Source organism: Podarcis melisellensis (genome assembly GCF_964234715.1).
Source record: "Podarcis melisellensis genome assembly, chromosome: 10".
NCBI classification, from domain to species: domain Eukaryota; kingdom Metazoa; phylum Chordata; class Lepidosauria; order Squamata; family Lacertidae; genus Podarcis; species Podarcis melisellensis.
In genome coordinates this window covers 4,796,596-4,812,336 of record NC_138542.1, presented here as the reverse complement: position 1 = coordinate 4,812,336, position 15,741 = coordinate 4,796,596, and the positions used below count along the sequence as shown (strand labels likewise).

The 15,741-nt window shown below is 40.0% G+C and overlaps 1 protein-coding gene across 1 annotated transcript in view; it reads right to left on the bottom strand.

Annotated features, from left to right (window-relative positions):
* Positions 1–210: 210 nt before the first annotated feature.
* SEMA3C (semaphorin 3C) overlaps positions 211–15,741 on the bottom strand; it is a 133,416-nt gene continuing 117,885 nt past the window's right edge. The window contains exons 14-18 of the mRNA XM_081927717.1: positions 15,213–15,254; positions 13,470–13,627; positions 9,097–9,164; positions 7,064–7,194; positions 211–5,200 (exon numbers count right to left, since the gene is read on the bottom strand). Of these exons, the coding sequence (XP_081783843.1) occupies positions 4,787–5,200; positions 7,064–7,194; positions 9,097–9,164; positions 13,470–13,627; positions 15,213–15,254 (813 nt within the window). The 3' untranslated portion in view covers positions 211–4,786. The remainder of the gene's footprint in view (positions 5,201–7,063; positions 7,195–9,096; positions 9,165–13,469; positions 13,628–15,212; positions 15,255–15,741) is intronic.

The window sequence follows — 15,741 nt, the reverse complement described above, 5'->3', positions numbered from 1 at the left end:
GTCTTCTGTTGAGGGATTTAAAATGATTATTTCCAAATGGATTTTAGCCTCTTGGGTCCTGTTTGGCCTCCATCCATTGGAGCAAATTAAGAACATAATTTCTGTCTCATTTTCAGCTCTGTATTACATGTGGTCAAATGCTTCTAGCAAGAGAGTTACACATTCCCCCACAACGCCCCCATACCCCCCCATGCAAAACCATTCATAAAATTGATCAAACACCCTTTATTTTTCAGGCAAATAACATTTGGGATATTCAGTTAAATAGTATTGTGTTACTTTTATTTTTAATCCAAGGGCTACTGAGTATTCACCGTAATTGGTTTCATCATGCTAAATTTGTACACGTTACCATACTTGGTTGAAAAAGGGGGTGGTTGGTTGTTGTTTTTTAAAAAAATGAAATACACATATCTACAGTAGCAATTATCACAAAGAACACATGGTTGAATGAAGATTTCAATCCAACTTTACAAACGACAACAAAGGCATCATAAAACAAATTTCGTACACACTGATGAATAGTATTGACTTTCTTTACATTTGGCAAAGTTATGACCAGAAGATGGCATTTAAAACATTTTTTAAACAAATGCAAATATATACAGGAGGTTGCTTCCAATGCCTCTTTTCTGTTCATGCAGCAGAGTTCCACTTGCACAACAGAACTTCCCCTTCCCTGAAGCCCCCTTCACACCCTCAAAATCTGCTCCAAACAGTTGCAGACACCCCCCCCGACAGAGCAGATTTTGGGTGTGTTCAGGAAGAGGAGAGGAAAGGGAAGTCATAGAACCCATTGGATACAACCCTTTTGTCAGTATCCTCCAAACAGGAAGACATTAAATAGCAACAAACAAACAAACCAATATTATAAACATAAGTGTTCATGTTACGTATATGGGGATAAACTCTGAACATGTAAAAACTCTAACGGAAACTACCCTGTACATGTAAAAAATAGGTTTGTTCATCACATTTTAGCAACTCTGTGTTCGGAGGTAAACCTGGTGGTAGGGTCTCAGGACGGAATAGGCCAAATATTCCTAAGGTTTGTTGCCCTTAATTCCAAATGAGAACAATGACAAATTAATCATCATGTGAGTTCAGTTCATTTGCTTCCAGTGGGACTCCAGCTTGAAGCGTCTTTGTGGGATGGTGTACACTCGCTAGGAACAGAACAAAAAATGAAAGGTCTGGTTTTCTTTCCATTTGGCATGTGTTGATGGTAACTTGTTAAAGAAGAGGAAGCAGAGAGCAAGAAAAACGGTCAGTTCCCATCATAAAGGGATGTAGGAAATCCTCCGCTTGCTTTTTAAACTTGTTCATAAATTATCTGAAGTGAGGGATGAACAGTCACACGACCATTTTTTTTTGCAGTGGCATCAACTTATTCAGGGTGGTCAAAATAAAAGTGGATTGTGAAGAGCCCCAGAATGATCTCTCCAAGTTAAGCAAACAGGCAATGAAATGGCAAATGTAGTTCCAGGCAACCAAGTGCAATGTCATGCACACTGCACCAAAAAATCCTAATTCCACATATCCACTGATGGGGTTGTGGTTGGCAGCTTAATTGAAAAGACTGACCCAGTGTGCAGCAGCTGTGGATTCCGTGTTTGGAATCATTAGGAAAAGGATTACAAATCAAACCGGCAATACTGTAATACCTTTATACAAAGCTATGCATTGTGTGACAACACTTGGAATACTATATACAGATCTGGTCACCAGATGTCAAAGGAGATCTTGTAGAGATGGAAAAGGCAACCAAAATGATGAATGGGTTGTGGCCATGCCCATACCTTGGGTTACCTACCATATGTACATAGAAGACTTACTCCTGCTATCTATCTCTGACAAGAAAGGATAAACACGTTACTAGATTTGGGCCAAGCAAGCAGGCCTTGCCTCATACAAGATGGTGAAGGAAGCTAGCATGAGCCCGAGACTGGCTTCCAAGCAGGACATTTGGTTTATTTCCATGACCCTGGAGTTGCTCTGCTCCACAGGCTACTGTAAGCATAATGGGTGAACAAAGCCTTAGACAAATTATTGCCATCTAGTGTAAACTATTTCACAGTCATCTATAATGATTATACTTAGCTGAAGACCTGGATTTCATAAATGCTGGAGATCTGTTGCAGCTTGGAAAGCTGGAGTGGCTACAAATCAATAAAAGGTCTTTATCTAGATACACACATTTTTCATGCAGCAGGTGTGTGGGGGAAATGTTTAAGTTTTATCCCTTAAACAGTCATACCATTGTAACTATATATAAAGCAGCTTTAAAAATATTATTATGGAAAAGAAAGCTCTACTGATTTTGTTAACTGAACCACACATATTGCCAACATTTTGTTTTTAATAAAGCATGTTAGCTGTTATTCCTCGGGCCTAATGGGCGCCTAGTCAGATACAACCATACTTGGCTGTTAAGAGAAATAAATTGTGCCCTTGAAAGCTTATCAGCCACCGTCCTTCATCTGGAAGCAATTACAACGTTATAAATGATATTAAATGTTGTATCAACTGTACTTTGAATGTGCTTGGTAGAAGAAGAAAGAAGCCAAACAAGTAACTGCAGCACTCAGAAAATAGGACCTATAAAGGACCAGCGTTCAGACTACAGGAGGTAGCTTCATTTTGTGAAGGCCCAAAGTATTTTGGTTTTGTAACTTGGATGTCTCTGTGACATTGTATAGTTTTATACACACACACACACACACACCATGATCCCATCATGCCATGGTTTAGTGTCCCTAAATGTTGCAAGGGAAAGGAGGACAACTCACAATGTGGATTCTGTTTTCAATAGCATCTCATGAGACACATCAGGCGCACCTCAGTCCTGTGCTTTCCAATTGACAATTGGGTGTCATGTCTAAGGCTGGAATGCACTGAGGAGCTGTGAAGACTGGAAGGCGGATGATGTAGTTTGGCAGAAGTGGTTTCTTCATGATCACTGGGAGAAGAGCAAAACCTCTGGTTGACAGAAGTTATTTGAAGGTAGAAGGAAAGAGTCTAAAATGGCGGCAGAATGGTGGTGGTCTTAAACAAACGTGCTTACCTAATGGAGGCTGTAAATTCTATAAAGTCTCATAGAAGTTTTCAACTTCAAAATTATCTCTCCCCTCATTCAAATATACAAAGGAGGGGAGAGGTGGGTGTGTTTTGATACAGGGGTGGACAGATGGTAGATCAGTGGGTGATTTGAAGCAGATCAGCGAGGATTTCTGACACTCCATTGCTTAAAAACAATGGCAACAACAAAATGACTTTCCTCTTATAATTATACTGCTGACATGAGTAAAAGGGAGTGACTAAGTGAATTTTTGAATAGGAGGACTGTGAGCTCTGTTCAGTTTTTACTCAAAACAAATTCCCGGGCTCTTTTAACTCTAATCCTTTACCTACGGATCCACTTGGTGAGTCTCAGTGTTCCAGTAAGAAAATAAGGTAGATCCCACAAACCTGAAGTCTGCCCTCCCCTGTTTTAATGCGTTCAATCTCCAAGTCTGCTGGAGACATCAAAATTACAACATTGCCAAAACACAGCTGCACTGAGTTCAATAGGACTGAATCTCAGGTAGGGATGGGTGAATTTATGCATTTGTATGTATTACTTGGTTGTAGAACTGCATTGCAAAATTGTGAGAAGTGCAAACTTTGAATGATGCCTGTGTATGGCTTCCGAAAGTGTGAATTAGGTAGCTTCTACTTTCAATGCAAACTGAATCAAATTCCTCTCCCATCCCTACTCCCAGGTAAGTGTGGATTGCAGCCTCAAAAGTGCTTAACTTTGGTCCTATTGCCCTCCTGCACCCACCTTTGCTGGTTTCCCAAGGCAAATGCCCCCCAAAAATTAAAATACCAAAGGGCACAGGACTACTAATAGCAGCTCAACACCACCTGCCTCTACAGCCCATGTGATTTTATCCTGGTTTTAAAAGGTATAGTACCTGCCAGTGCTCTGTTCTTGCATTCATAAAGTATATTCATTGCCTACAATTAACTGGCTACATAAGGATCAAATAACACATAGCACAGTTTGACTCCTGAAACCTAGCAGTTCTGTCCCTGGACTGGGAATCCAAAGGTAAGCTGCACTGAAGCTTTCTGAGGAAGAAAAAATATATTTAAAAGCAAGAGAGTCACATGACAGAGAGTTTACCATGTCAAAAAAGATTGGGAGTGAGCTGTACATGTAATGAACCCCACTACGAGGGAAGGAGATATAATCATTACCGCTCCCACGTTACATTTGAGAAGCCCTGAGCTGTGTTTTCAATACTAATATGAGAAACGGACTTCTAAGTGCTTGCTTCAGAGCTTTTCAATGCAATGTACCATAAACAGAGACATATATGGAAGAGACGTTCGTACAACACTTAGTACATCCCTCTTAACCCAAACGCTTCCTTTGCTTTGCCACCAAGTTTGAGATCTGGCGTGTCTGTTTCTGTGTCCCTTCTCAGGAAGAGAAAGATGGCATCTAAACGTCATGCAAGAAAGTGGGTTAAGGCAAACCATCTGGTGTTAAAGTTAAGGATCTATCTGGTGTCAGTGGGCACTTCACAAATAAATCTCTTTGGATTTGTGGTTTCCCGCCTGCCCTCCTCATTAGCTTATGTAGGTTGCATTTCGTGATCTTTTATCTTTTTTCGGGCTTGCTTTGCTAATGTTTTGTCTATGCTCTCAGCAGGAAAACAAACACCCCCCCCCCCACAAAAAAACCCAAAATCCCTTGAGGGAGGGTATGAAAAAAAGTTTGATGCTCCAAGACAAAACCTTAGGACCCAGGCAATTGATTTCTTCGGTTCCTGCTTTTCCTGCTGTTGATGAGAGCCTTCAACTTGCCATAATCCCCTCTCATCTTCTGGGAATCTTCGGCCTGGTGGCCAAGTTGCCTCGTGTCTTTGCAATATTGATTAATCATCTGCAGTTCCGAGTGGCTGAAGGCTCCCGCCAAGTCCTTGGGATGGAACGGCAGAGACTGGAGTGAACTAGCCCAGGTCCACGGGGACCACTTTTCAGTCATGAAGGCCACCGTGTCTGAATCTAACACCTTGAAGTTCACCTTTGCTATCGTTTGCTTGAAGCCATTTTCCGTCGCAATGCAGTGATAAAGCCCTCGGTCAGCATCCTGGACAGAGCGAATCAAGAGCCCTTGTTCGGTTGATATGATTCTTTCATTAAGTTTGACCTAGAAGACAGACAGGCAGCATGTGATCTAATGTCATGGGTTTGAATATGACCAGTATACTAAAAGAAAAATCCATATTTATCTAGATATACAAGATATATAAGCCAAGCAAGCCATTTTCTTTCCACTAGACAGAGACTCCCTGCTTGAAATGTATTTCTAAGGGAGAGCTATTAAACACAGCAGTGCCTTTAATATTATTAACTAATAAGTTTAGTCTTGTTTTTACATCCTCATTATTATTTATTAAAGGGATTAGTCACTTTTTTGCCCTGCAACTTGAGGTGACTTACAATATTTTAAGCAAACAAACATTAAAATCGTACATTAAAAGATTTCACCCAAGCAGGAAGGCCTGATGGTTAAAAGCCAAGTTGGTTAAAAACTTGGTTAAAAAGGAATGTTTTGGTTTGTCAGCTGAAGATATGTAATGACGGCGCAGAGGCAAGCCTCCCCAGGGAGAACATTACACAAGCAGGGAGCCACCACTGAAAACTTAAGACCTGGAACATGCTGTTTCTCGTGTTGTATTTCTGTGTGCCATTAGAAAGAAATTGACAACACAGAGCTCATGTCCTGGCGAGTCAGGAAAATCATGGGACTTGAACTCACAACTACATACCTCACTGGTGAGGCTTAAACCATAAAAACACATTTTCCAGAAGACAATTTCAAACTGGGGGTGTAAAGCAGAGGTGGGGAACCTATAGCCCTGCAGACATTTTTGGACTTCAGCTGCCATCGGCCTCGGGCAGCCTAGCCAGTGGGAAGGGGTGACGGAATTTGTAGTCCAGTGTTTCTCAAACTTGGGTCTCCAGCTGTTGTTGAACTACAACTCCCATCTTCCCTAGCTAGGAGGACCAGTGGTTAGGGATGATGGGAGTTGTAGTCCAACAACATCTGGAGGGCCACATCTTCCCCACCCCTTTCCGCTTGCTATTATTCAGACAGGTTCATTCACAAAGAACAGGCGCATTTTCCCTCCTGCAGAGACACTGCTTGAGATATGTAAATAGCAATAATAGCAATAATTTCATTTTTTATTTATTTAAGGAAGGATAAATATGGATCCAACTTGGATCCGTATACACAATTGCACTGTATATCATAAGAGTTGAAATTTGAGAGCTTTGGAAAGGACAGTGATGGAAAATGTGATTACACAACGGTCAGGAAAATTCTTGTTGCTGTGAGTATTTTTAGTTCAGGCTAAATCCTTGCTACAAAAGCTTTCCATATCATCTTCTCTCTCGGCTCCTCAGACTTAACTCCTCTGTTACGCCTGTTGTTCCTTTCTCACATTGGCAGCACGTTTTAACTGCTGGAGACATTCCCATGCTGCATACAGAAGGCAGCATCCAGCCAAAGCCAAGTCCCCACTGATTTCAGTGTTATAAGGTTAAGCACATTTAGTGATAAGAGGATGCCCCGGGGTGGGAGGGGAAAAAATTATTTATTTATTTTGCAAACAGATCAATTTGCATTTCCCAAACCAAAACACAGCTATGAATTTTGTGAAATGGGTCTCCAACCAAAAATGCTTACCAGAATTATCTATCTATTTGAGGAAAGTGCATACAAAAATGTTTATATTAGCGAAAGTAATGCACAAAAGCTTATTACATTGAGGAAAAGTGTTTGCTTTGAAAGAGTTTACAAACATATTATGCTGGTTGTGGGTATATGCTGGTTGCATGTCTAGAGTCTCAGCAACTCAGATGAGTTTGGTGCCTTGTATTTTAAGTTTCATGCTACACTGCCATGGGCATTTGGACACTGGCGTAACTCGAGAGAATATTCTATATGGACAGAAGACCCAGCCTTTATCTTCGACCCTCCAATGCTTTTGAGTGAATTTCTCACCTCTTTCCTTCTGTCATTGTCCTTCTGCAAGAGCCATTTAACGGAGGCCTGTGGCGATTTTGGCGTACACTCAAGGAAGGTGGTGTTATTCTTCACTCCGTACTGAATTACCTCTGCTGCATTGCGGTAAGCTGGAATGTGAGAGAGGCCAGAATTATGCTTCCTCTGGACTTGGAAATGCATTGCACTGTTTATAAAACCGGGAAGTGCATGATCACACCTGAAACAAGGAGGATCTCAGGCAGACAATATTCAAGAGCAAGAAATCTGGGACAGAAACACAGAACTGGAGCTGTTTTAGGAAAATGCTATTTTATTCTATTAATAGCGTGGCTACAATAGATGGTTTAGTCATCTGGACTAATTCAGGATCCTATTTCCAACACTGCCCCTGTGAGTGGGATGGAGCTGGTAGTCGACCACATAATTAGATGTTTAAATATCCTAGCCTAGATTCCAAATGTATACCAGATAACTGAAATACAAAATATCCATTGAGTTTCATAATAGTGCAGTTTAGACAAATCATTCCTGATCACCCCTCTTCCACAAAAATTCACTCTTCCATTATTTGCTTTAACCATTTATTTTTAATATTGCTTTACAGATTGCATGTTTATCCTGTTCTTCTTCCAAGAAGCTACATTTCACACCCACCCACCCCAAATCTTATCCTTTTCACTCTCATAAACACCCTGTGATGTGGGTTAGATCGAGATGGGAGTGACTGGCTTTGTCGCTGAGTAGGATATTGAACCTGTATCTCCTTGATCTTAGCTCATATTAGTATAAACATGATTAAAGCAACATGATTATGTGCAACTATGGTATGCAAATCCACTTCAACTCATGAACTCACAGTTCAGTTACCATTGCATCCTGGTTTGCTTTTACCATGGTCACCAAGAAACATGGATCCTATTCTTCACTATGGTTAAATCAAATCATGAGGAGGGGGAGATTTAAGATGAAGGATGGTATATATAATCATAGTTAGGGGGACAATATATGCATGTACTGGATTGTAGTATCCAGAAATGGTTAGGAATAGCTTAGAACAGCACAAACAGAAGGGTGGGGAGATATTTTGTCCCAGATGTATCCAGAGGCAGGCATTTGGTACATCCTTAGTAAAAAAATAAAAATGTTTTTTTAAAAAAATAAAATAAATATTTTGGAAGCCAACAGTAATTTAGCATTCCTAATTGTCTTTGTGAACAGAATGTTTGTGTAATCATTAGCAGCCTCCAGCATTCTATTTTTAGAAATTTGTGCTCATTAAAGTCAAAATGCTACAGCTTTATATACTCTTAAATATGGGATCAAGCACGGGTTAAGCATCACAGTTAAAACCCAAGGCTGGGGAGAGAAAACCATAGACTTTGAGCAATAAAAGTAAATGGTGATTTTTGTTTTTGTATTTGTCCATTTAAATTTTGTTGTAGCTTCCTCCAATGACCACTCCAGGATTTTTGGGAGCCTCAGAGAAGGAGCCTCTCATGGTCACCTTTAAGAGCAATGGGGGGGTCTCTAAAAATGACTGGTCCTAACTCTGAATATATTATCCAGACGTATTTCCCAACCATTACTCTGGATTTACCTTTTTGGGAGGATATCCATTTTTTATTTTTTTAAAAAAGTTGCCAATTGCAGTATCTCAAGGACCTCCTTCCTTACAGTATTAATTACTCCCCCCCCCCCAATATATATGGAAACACTAAGGAAAATAACAGCAGCTGTACTCCATGTGACCATGGATGTATCTTCATTTGTGATGCTGTGATACCATACTGAGACAACATTATAGTCACAGACTGTCTCAGGATCAAACCTTTTGTTTCCTGCATTGCTGTTGTTTAAAAAAGATCAACATTAAATCTCCCAAACAAACATAGCACATGAAAAGGAGAAAGGAATGCTAAAAATACTTGGGTACTATACTAATTTTTACCACTAAGGCACAGGGATATTATGATTCACTTAGAAGAATGACCACATGAGTTTATAGCTCGTCATATTTCAGTTCAAATTACCTTTTAGGTTAAATCCTCGGCACTGAGTCATGGGGTTTCCATGCTTCACATCTTGTCTTCGGCTTCTCCTAAGATATTAAGGGAAAGGAGCAAGATGGAATTGCAAAAATGACTTTCAGTTCCTAGGTAGCTTTAAAAGGAAATGCAGTACTCAGGACATTTCAAACAGTAAGGTCAATGAGCTTCCTATAAATAATTGCCCAGTCTCTATGAGAAGATAAAGTCTCATTAAGCCACTTGATCCAGATCATGATGAACCCTTACAAGTGATTCTATACAGTGAAAAGAATGAAAGTAACTTGCATTTCATCCAAACATCTGCCTTTAGGTTTTGGGGATTCAACAAAATGTTGTATTTTGAGCAAGGAAACTAGAGACTAGAGGCTTTCGTAATACACCTAAATGTTACCCTTCTTCCACTTTTATGGAACATAAGCAGCAGATTGTTTACTTAGGCTTTCCATATAACACTGTCGTTCTGAATGAACGCTGTAATGTTCTGATTGAGTACCACCCACCTACCCACATGTTTACTTGGTGCCATTGCAATTTATGCAGTTCTCAAATACGATGGTATTCTTTGAGCTCAGTGCTCACATAGATCCCCACTGGTTGCCCCCTGTCAATGTTTCACCCTCTCCCCATGCACATTGTGCATTCTTCCCCACAGCAGTGGCCCAAGTTCTAGAGTGCGAATGGGAAAACAAACCAATTTGTGATGCTAGAACTAAACATTATCGCAACATTATCAGAGAAGCGGGAGGAATGGAAATGTCAGTTTTGGCAGAATCTCAATGTCACTTGCAATGTGCAGTTCTGTATCGATTAGCAATATGAAGTTTGGAGGAGTGGAACTTAACTAAATTGAACTTAAAGCACTTATGAACATAGGAAGTTGCCTTCTATGGACCATTGTCCCATCCAGCTGAGTACTGTCCACTCTGACTGGCAGCAACTCTCAAAATTAACAGGAAGAAGTCTTTACAAGCTCTTTCTCTGGAGCGGCTTTTAAATTGGCGATCTTGTGGGCTGAACATGGGAACTTCTACGTGCAAGGTGTGAGCTCTGTGGCTGCACAAAGCTACTATACATACACAAGAGACACAGTGCTATGTAAATATTAGCACCTCAGAAGAAGGATGACAGAATTTCTCAGCCAAACCTTCACTGAGAAAGTTTCTGCTAGTTGAATGTTACTCAAGGCTGGCTCAAGATTTTTTGCTGCCTCGGGTGGCTGCACTACAAAATCCACGCAGCTTCCCTATAGTCTTGTAGATGAACTTAAAGCACTTATGCCCAACTTTATCCATGCTCCTAAAAATATTACTGTCCTAAGTGTCACCTGAGTTAGTGTGCAGTTAGATGTCACTATATAAACTACATATGTGTGGACTCATATAGTATGATATTTAGTTGTCTTTCATTTTTGTGGTCTGTATTATAATTGCAAATGGGACAATGTGCCATATGATGAGTAATAATATTTTAATTATATATTTTTCATGGAAAGTATTTTCTTTATATGGAAGTGTGGTGATTTCCCTTTCGTTGGGTAGCAACGTCAACAAGCTTACATGGTTTGAAATGCCATGTCCCCTCCACTTCCCTTTATAGAAAACTGTCAGAATTATAGTTATGGATCAAGTCGATGGATTTCCAACAGAGTTCTCATCAGTGTTACAAAACTGTAATTCCTACTGTTGTTGGTGGGGAGGGGAAAGATGACAAAATAGTTAAGAACATAAGAAGAACCTGCTGAATCAGGCCAGTGACCCACCTAGTCCAGCAATCAGGTGCCAAGGGGAAGGCTGCAAGCAGGAAGAACCCCTCCTGTGGTTCGCAGCAAGTAATTTTCAGAAGCATATTGCCTCTGACAGTGAGGGCAGAACATGGCAATCAGGTTTAGGAGTCACTGATAGCCTTATCACCCATGAATTTATCAAACTCTCTTTTAAAGACATTCAAGTTGGTGGCCATCACTGCCTCCAGTAGGAACAAATGCAATGTGTGCAATGATTAGGCAACTACGCTTTCTTTCCTTCAGGGTGGTCATTCTGAGGATTCATCCCATAGAAGGAACCTCTATTTATCCATTCATAAAACCTTGCCTTAACAGAAGCCAGAAATATGTGGTTTGTATCCAATGTTCGTCATACACAGAGTAAGCCCACTGTAATTTATGGAAATGACTAAGAGGCCAATTAATTTCAAGGGGTGTGCTCTGAGCTGAATTTTGTTGGATACAACACACTGGCTCTTAAAAGAAAATTATTGAAGAGAAATACTTACAGCATGCTGATCCATGATCTTTAATACTAACAATCATAACTTGGCTGGGGTGCTCTGATCATCTCAAGAGAATATTGTAAACACAAGAAATGAGATGCATCTACAAATTCTAGCATTGCTTGCTTGTCCCCCCCCCCCCCGAAGTTCCATGCACACATTAATTCATGGAGGAGGGGGCTAATGACAGCTGTTGTCCATGATAACTATGTTCTGCCTTCAGACTTAAGAGGATCTTGTGCTCAAATCCTGCTTGTGGGTTTCTCATGGGTATCTAGTTGGCCACTGTGAGAGAACAGGATGATGGTGGACTAGTGGAGCCATCAGACTGCTCCAGCAAGCGTTTATGTTCATACTGAAATCTGCATTTTAAAGGAGCCTATAACCCTGGTGAAGAATGGACAAGTAGAAACATTTGTTAAGAAAGATGTGTCATGAGTGTATTTTGGAAATAAGGACATGATCAGATATCCCGAAGTTCTGTTTTGGGAACAAAATTTAGTAGGAATCCAAAGGGCAAAGTAATAACAAATGCAGCCTATATAAAAGCTACTACTACTGTCTAGACTTTGAGACTTTACTTGACTCCAATTACTGATGTTTTCTCAATCATAATCTGTTGTGTTTTTTTAAGATAAAGGAACAACTTATTTCCTAAACATATGAAAACCAGACTTCATTCAATATGCATTTATTTTTTCTCCTCACTCTGAAAAGCAAAGGATATGCAAAACATTATCTCAACTAGATGATGTATTCTGCTAACATGCTGGAGATATTAAGAAATCCATAGGCATTTGTAAATGTTTGGCTAGGTTCAGCCCACACCTATACTATACTTGGCAACTGGATAAAACATCTGAAACCAGCAATCGCCATACATCCCTTGTAGGAAGGACATGCTGCCTTACTCCAAAGCACAAGAGCACCGCTGGGAAATAAAGTAACTATAGTAACACAGGGAACTAAAGTAATGCTCTGTGTCTTAGCTTCCAGAATAGACAAGGCTTTATTGAGCCTTATTTTTGATATGGCTTTAATACCACTTCCAAATGCTGGCAGAGAAGAGAACTTAGTATTGATGAATGCAGTTGTTCATTGGCAGGCACAAATTCTGCTTTTGCTCATTTCAGAATAGAGAGATAGTAATGAGAGATAGTAATGGCTCAGTGATGAGAGGACATCATTTGCTCACCAAATGGAGCCTATCAGCCACCAGGTAAGATGGTTCCCTAGGGACCTGTGAAATCACAGGAACAAAAGAAGCTTCCTTATACTGAATAAGGCTAATGATCCAGCTGGCTCAGTGCAGTCTACACTGATTGGCAGCAGCTCTCCAGGATTTTAGACTGGGATCCGTCAGGTTGAAAACTCCTCAATAAAGCAGAATCAGGAAGGGCTCGAATCTGCCTAAATCATCTTCCTTGGCTATGTATTAAAAATGGACACTAGTATTAGAAACTGATGTCCTGTAACTTTAGATACTCCCTCCAGATAGTGGCAAATGAAATCACGACAGCAGCAAAAACAATTTCTGATAGTCTTTTTTTTAAAAAAAATGTGATCAGTAAACTATTCTGTTGTTTTGATTATCTATCAATGAAGAGTCTTCTATGGTTCTATCCAATGCTGCATGGTCAGCATTCCACTCATGCCACAAGATTTGCCCTTGCCCTTCCTCTTCGTCCCCTTCCCACATCTCCCTGCAAGGCCCAAAAAGCTGTTCCATTGAGGCCCTCAATACTATGGAGCAGATTTTGAGGGTGCCCAAGGATCGGAGAGGAGGGGCAAGTTCTGTTGCACAAGGGGACGGGTGGAATGGCAGGGTTGGATACAACCACTATATGGAATCTGTTTGACGGAAAAAAACCAGACCCTCAGTACATTCAAGGAAGTGCAACACCTTTGCAGTGCAAAGACTTCAAGTAGCAATGCTTTGCCAATAAAAATGGGTGGTATTTTTTAGCCCTTAAAACTTTAGCAGTGAAAAACACTCCATTCCAATATTGTATTAAATGCCTAGCAAAGGTTAAATGTTGTCTTGTGGTTTGTTTTTTTCTTCCAAAGACAATCTAACACTTTGTCACCTTTTCCCTGTTGGGTAGAACCTGGAGCAGGAATTGCCATCCCAGGCACAGTAAGGGTCTCTGGCGAGGCAGCAGTCGGCGCAGGCCGTCCCGTAAATATGACAGCGGTGCAAGGAAACCTGGGTGACCCCTTCGTCCGAGCTCACGTACAACTGTTGCTGTTTGACAGGAAAGGGAGAGATTTATTTCAGGCACGGAGATTAGAAGAGGAACTTTAGCCAGGATGCAACTAATAAAGGACTAAGCTCTCCCATTCTTTAGGTATTAACAGTGAAACCAAGAGGTGAGCTACCTATGGGTAAAAGGCCAAAATAAACATAAGAGATCTGTGTTATAATATGCCTATAACATTATACCTTCCTGTTAGAAAATACTTAGGGGAGAATGTTAATGCTTTTGAAACACTGAGGGTCATTGTTCTCCTTTGTCAGGCTGCACTCAGCTTTGGAGATCTGATATGCTACTTCTTTCTAGGTACTTTAAAGTTCTTGGGCCATTTTACCCAGAATAGACCCACTGAAATTAATGAGCACGGCTAAATTAGGCCCATTAATTTCAATAGGTCATCCTGAGTAAAACTTAGCTGAGTACCACCTATTGCCCCATAAGAACCATTATGCTGCATGTGGTCTCCAGCTCCTACTCCCCCTCCCCCGAATAACATGTCAAAAGAACCACTTTACATTATGAATGATGAATGCACATATGAAGTTGTTACCCACAAGCATTCCACAGTATATATGTACAATAGAATGGACATATGTAGCTGCTATGGATATGACAATAAGTACTATGAGTACAATCCAGCCACCTCAAAGCACTTTGAGCCACCCTTAATTTCAATGTCAGAGAATTAAGCATGCATTTTTAAGCCAATGATGTAAAAGAGGATGTAAAAGTGCTCATCTTTGACTGGGTTGTGTCCCATGTCTACATCTACGGAAATCCCTTAATCTACAGCATGGTGGCCCACAGCAATATAGTTCAAATTGTTTGAACACGAGGGGGGTGAGGTTTGGGAATCCAAAGGGTGTACAATTATATTTTGTTTTTGTTTTTTATTTTGTTTTGTTATTAGTATAAAAATTGGGGAATTTGTGGAAGGGAATTGGGGTCGACCTTAGAAAAATATTTTAAGAATGGGTACTGATGTATAAAGACTGATGTTTATAAGTTAAAATTGATTATATAAAATGAACTAAATATAATAATGAACTATATATAATAAGATTAAAAATTGGGGATAAGAACTTGTTGAATTAAAAATTGGAATTGGAATACAAGAAGGGGAGGCATGGGGAAGTCATGGAAATAAGTTATTGAAAATAAGGCCTGTAAATGTGGAGTGTTTCTTTTCGTTTTTTTTTAGTTTTTAGTTTTTTTCTTTTTTTCTTCTTTGAAAATTTCAATAAATATCTTTTTTAAAAAAACCAAAACAAATTGTTTGAACACGGGAGAGTCTGTTTTAAAGTCCTTCTCACATATGGAGCTTTTTGGCAATCATAGAGCAAGTCACTTTCTCTCACCCTAACCAACCTCATAGGTTGGTGCAAATATAGCTTCAAAGAGGACACAATAAAATGGGTTGGGCCCAGACTAAGCCAAATGCATATGCAGTTGAAATCTATGTGGCAAGTTAGTCATGATCTACAATATCTGCAAGTTATACATCTATAGAGATGCATTTAAAATGACATTAACCCCAGACCACGGCTGCTGAATGAATATTATTCCTTTCCTTACCTTTTTAGATGAAATGGCCATGGTTGTTATAGGAACATTATTCTGCAAGACAAAAATAAATGATAGCTCCAAACTCCAGTCTTCTATTTTGGTTAACCACAGTCATAACATTTTCCAGTACACAGAACGGCACCCCATTCTTCTAGAAATACTTTTTTCCCCTTCACGGTCTCATCGTTTGCCCCTCATCATTCTCTTTGACAAAGCAATGTTTGACATGGATAAAATATTGAGGCTATGCGCATGAGCCCCTTGTCTTGACAACTTTGAGCCCCTCACCACAAACACTTGCAGCTTAGACAATTCTAGATGAAGAGCCCATCAATAGCCACCTCAGGACTGAAGATAGCCAGCTTATGCCTTCAAACCATCACGTTCTGTTGGCAACAAATCCCTGTATTTATGCTTTGAAGATAATAGTAAGGAACATTTTATGCCACAGCTCATATTTAATTAGCACATTAGGAGGATGAAGGGGAATATCTAACATTTCCTGCATGCAATACCTAACGTTGCACACTATTTCATG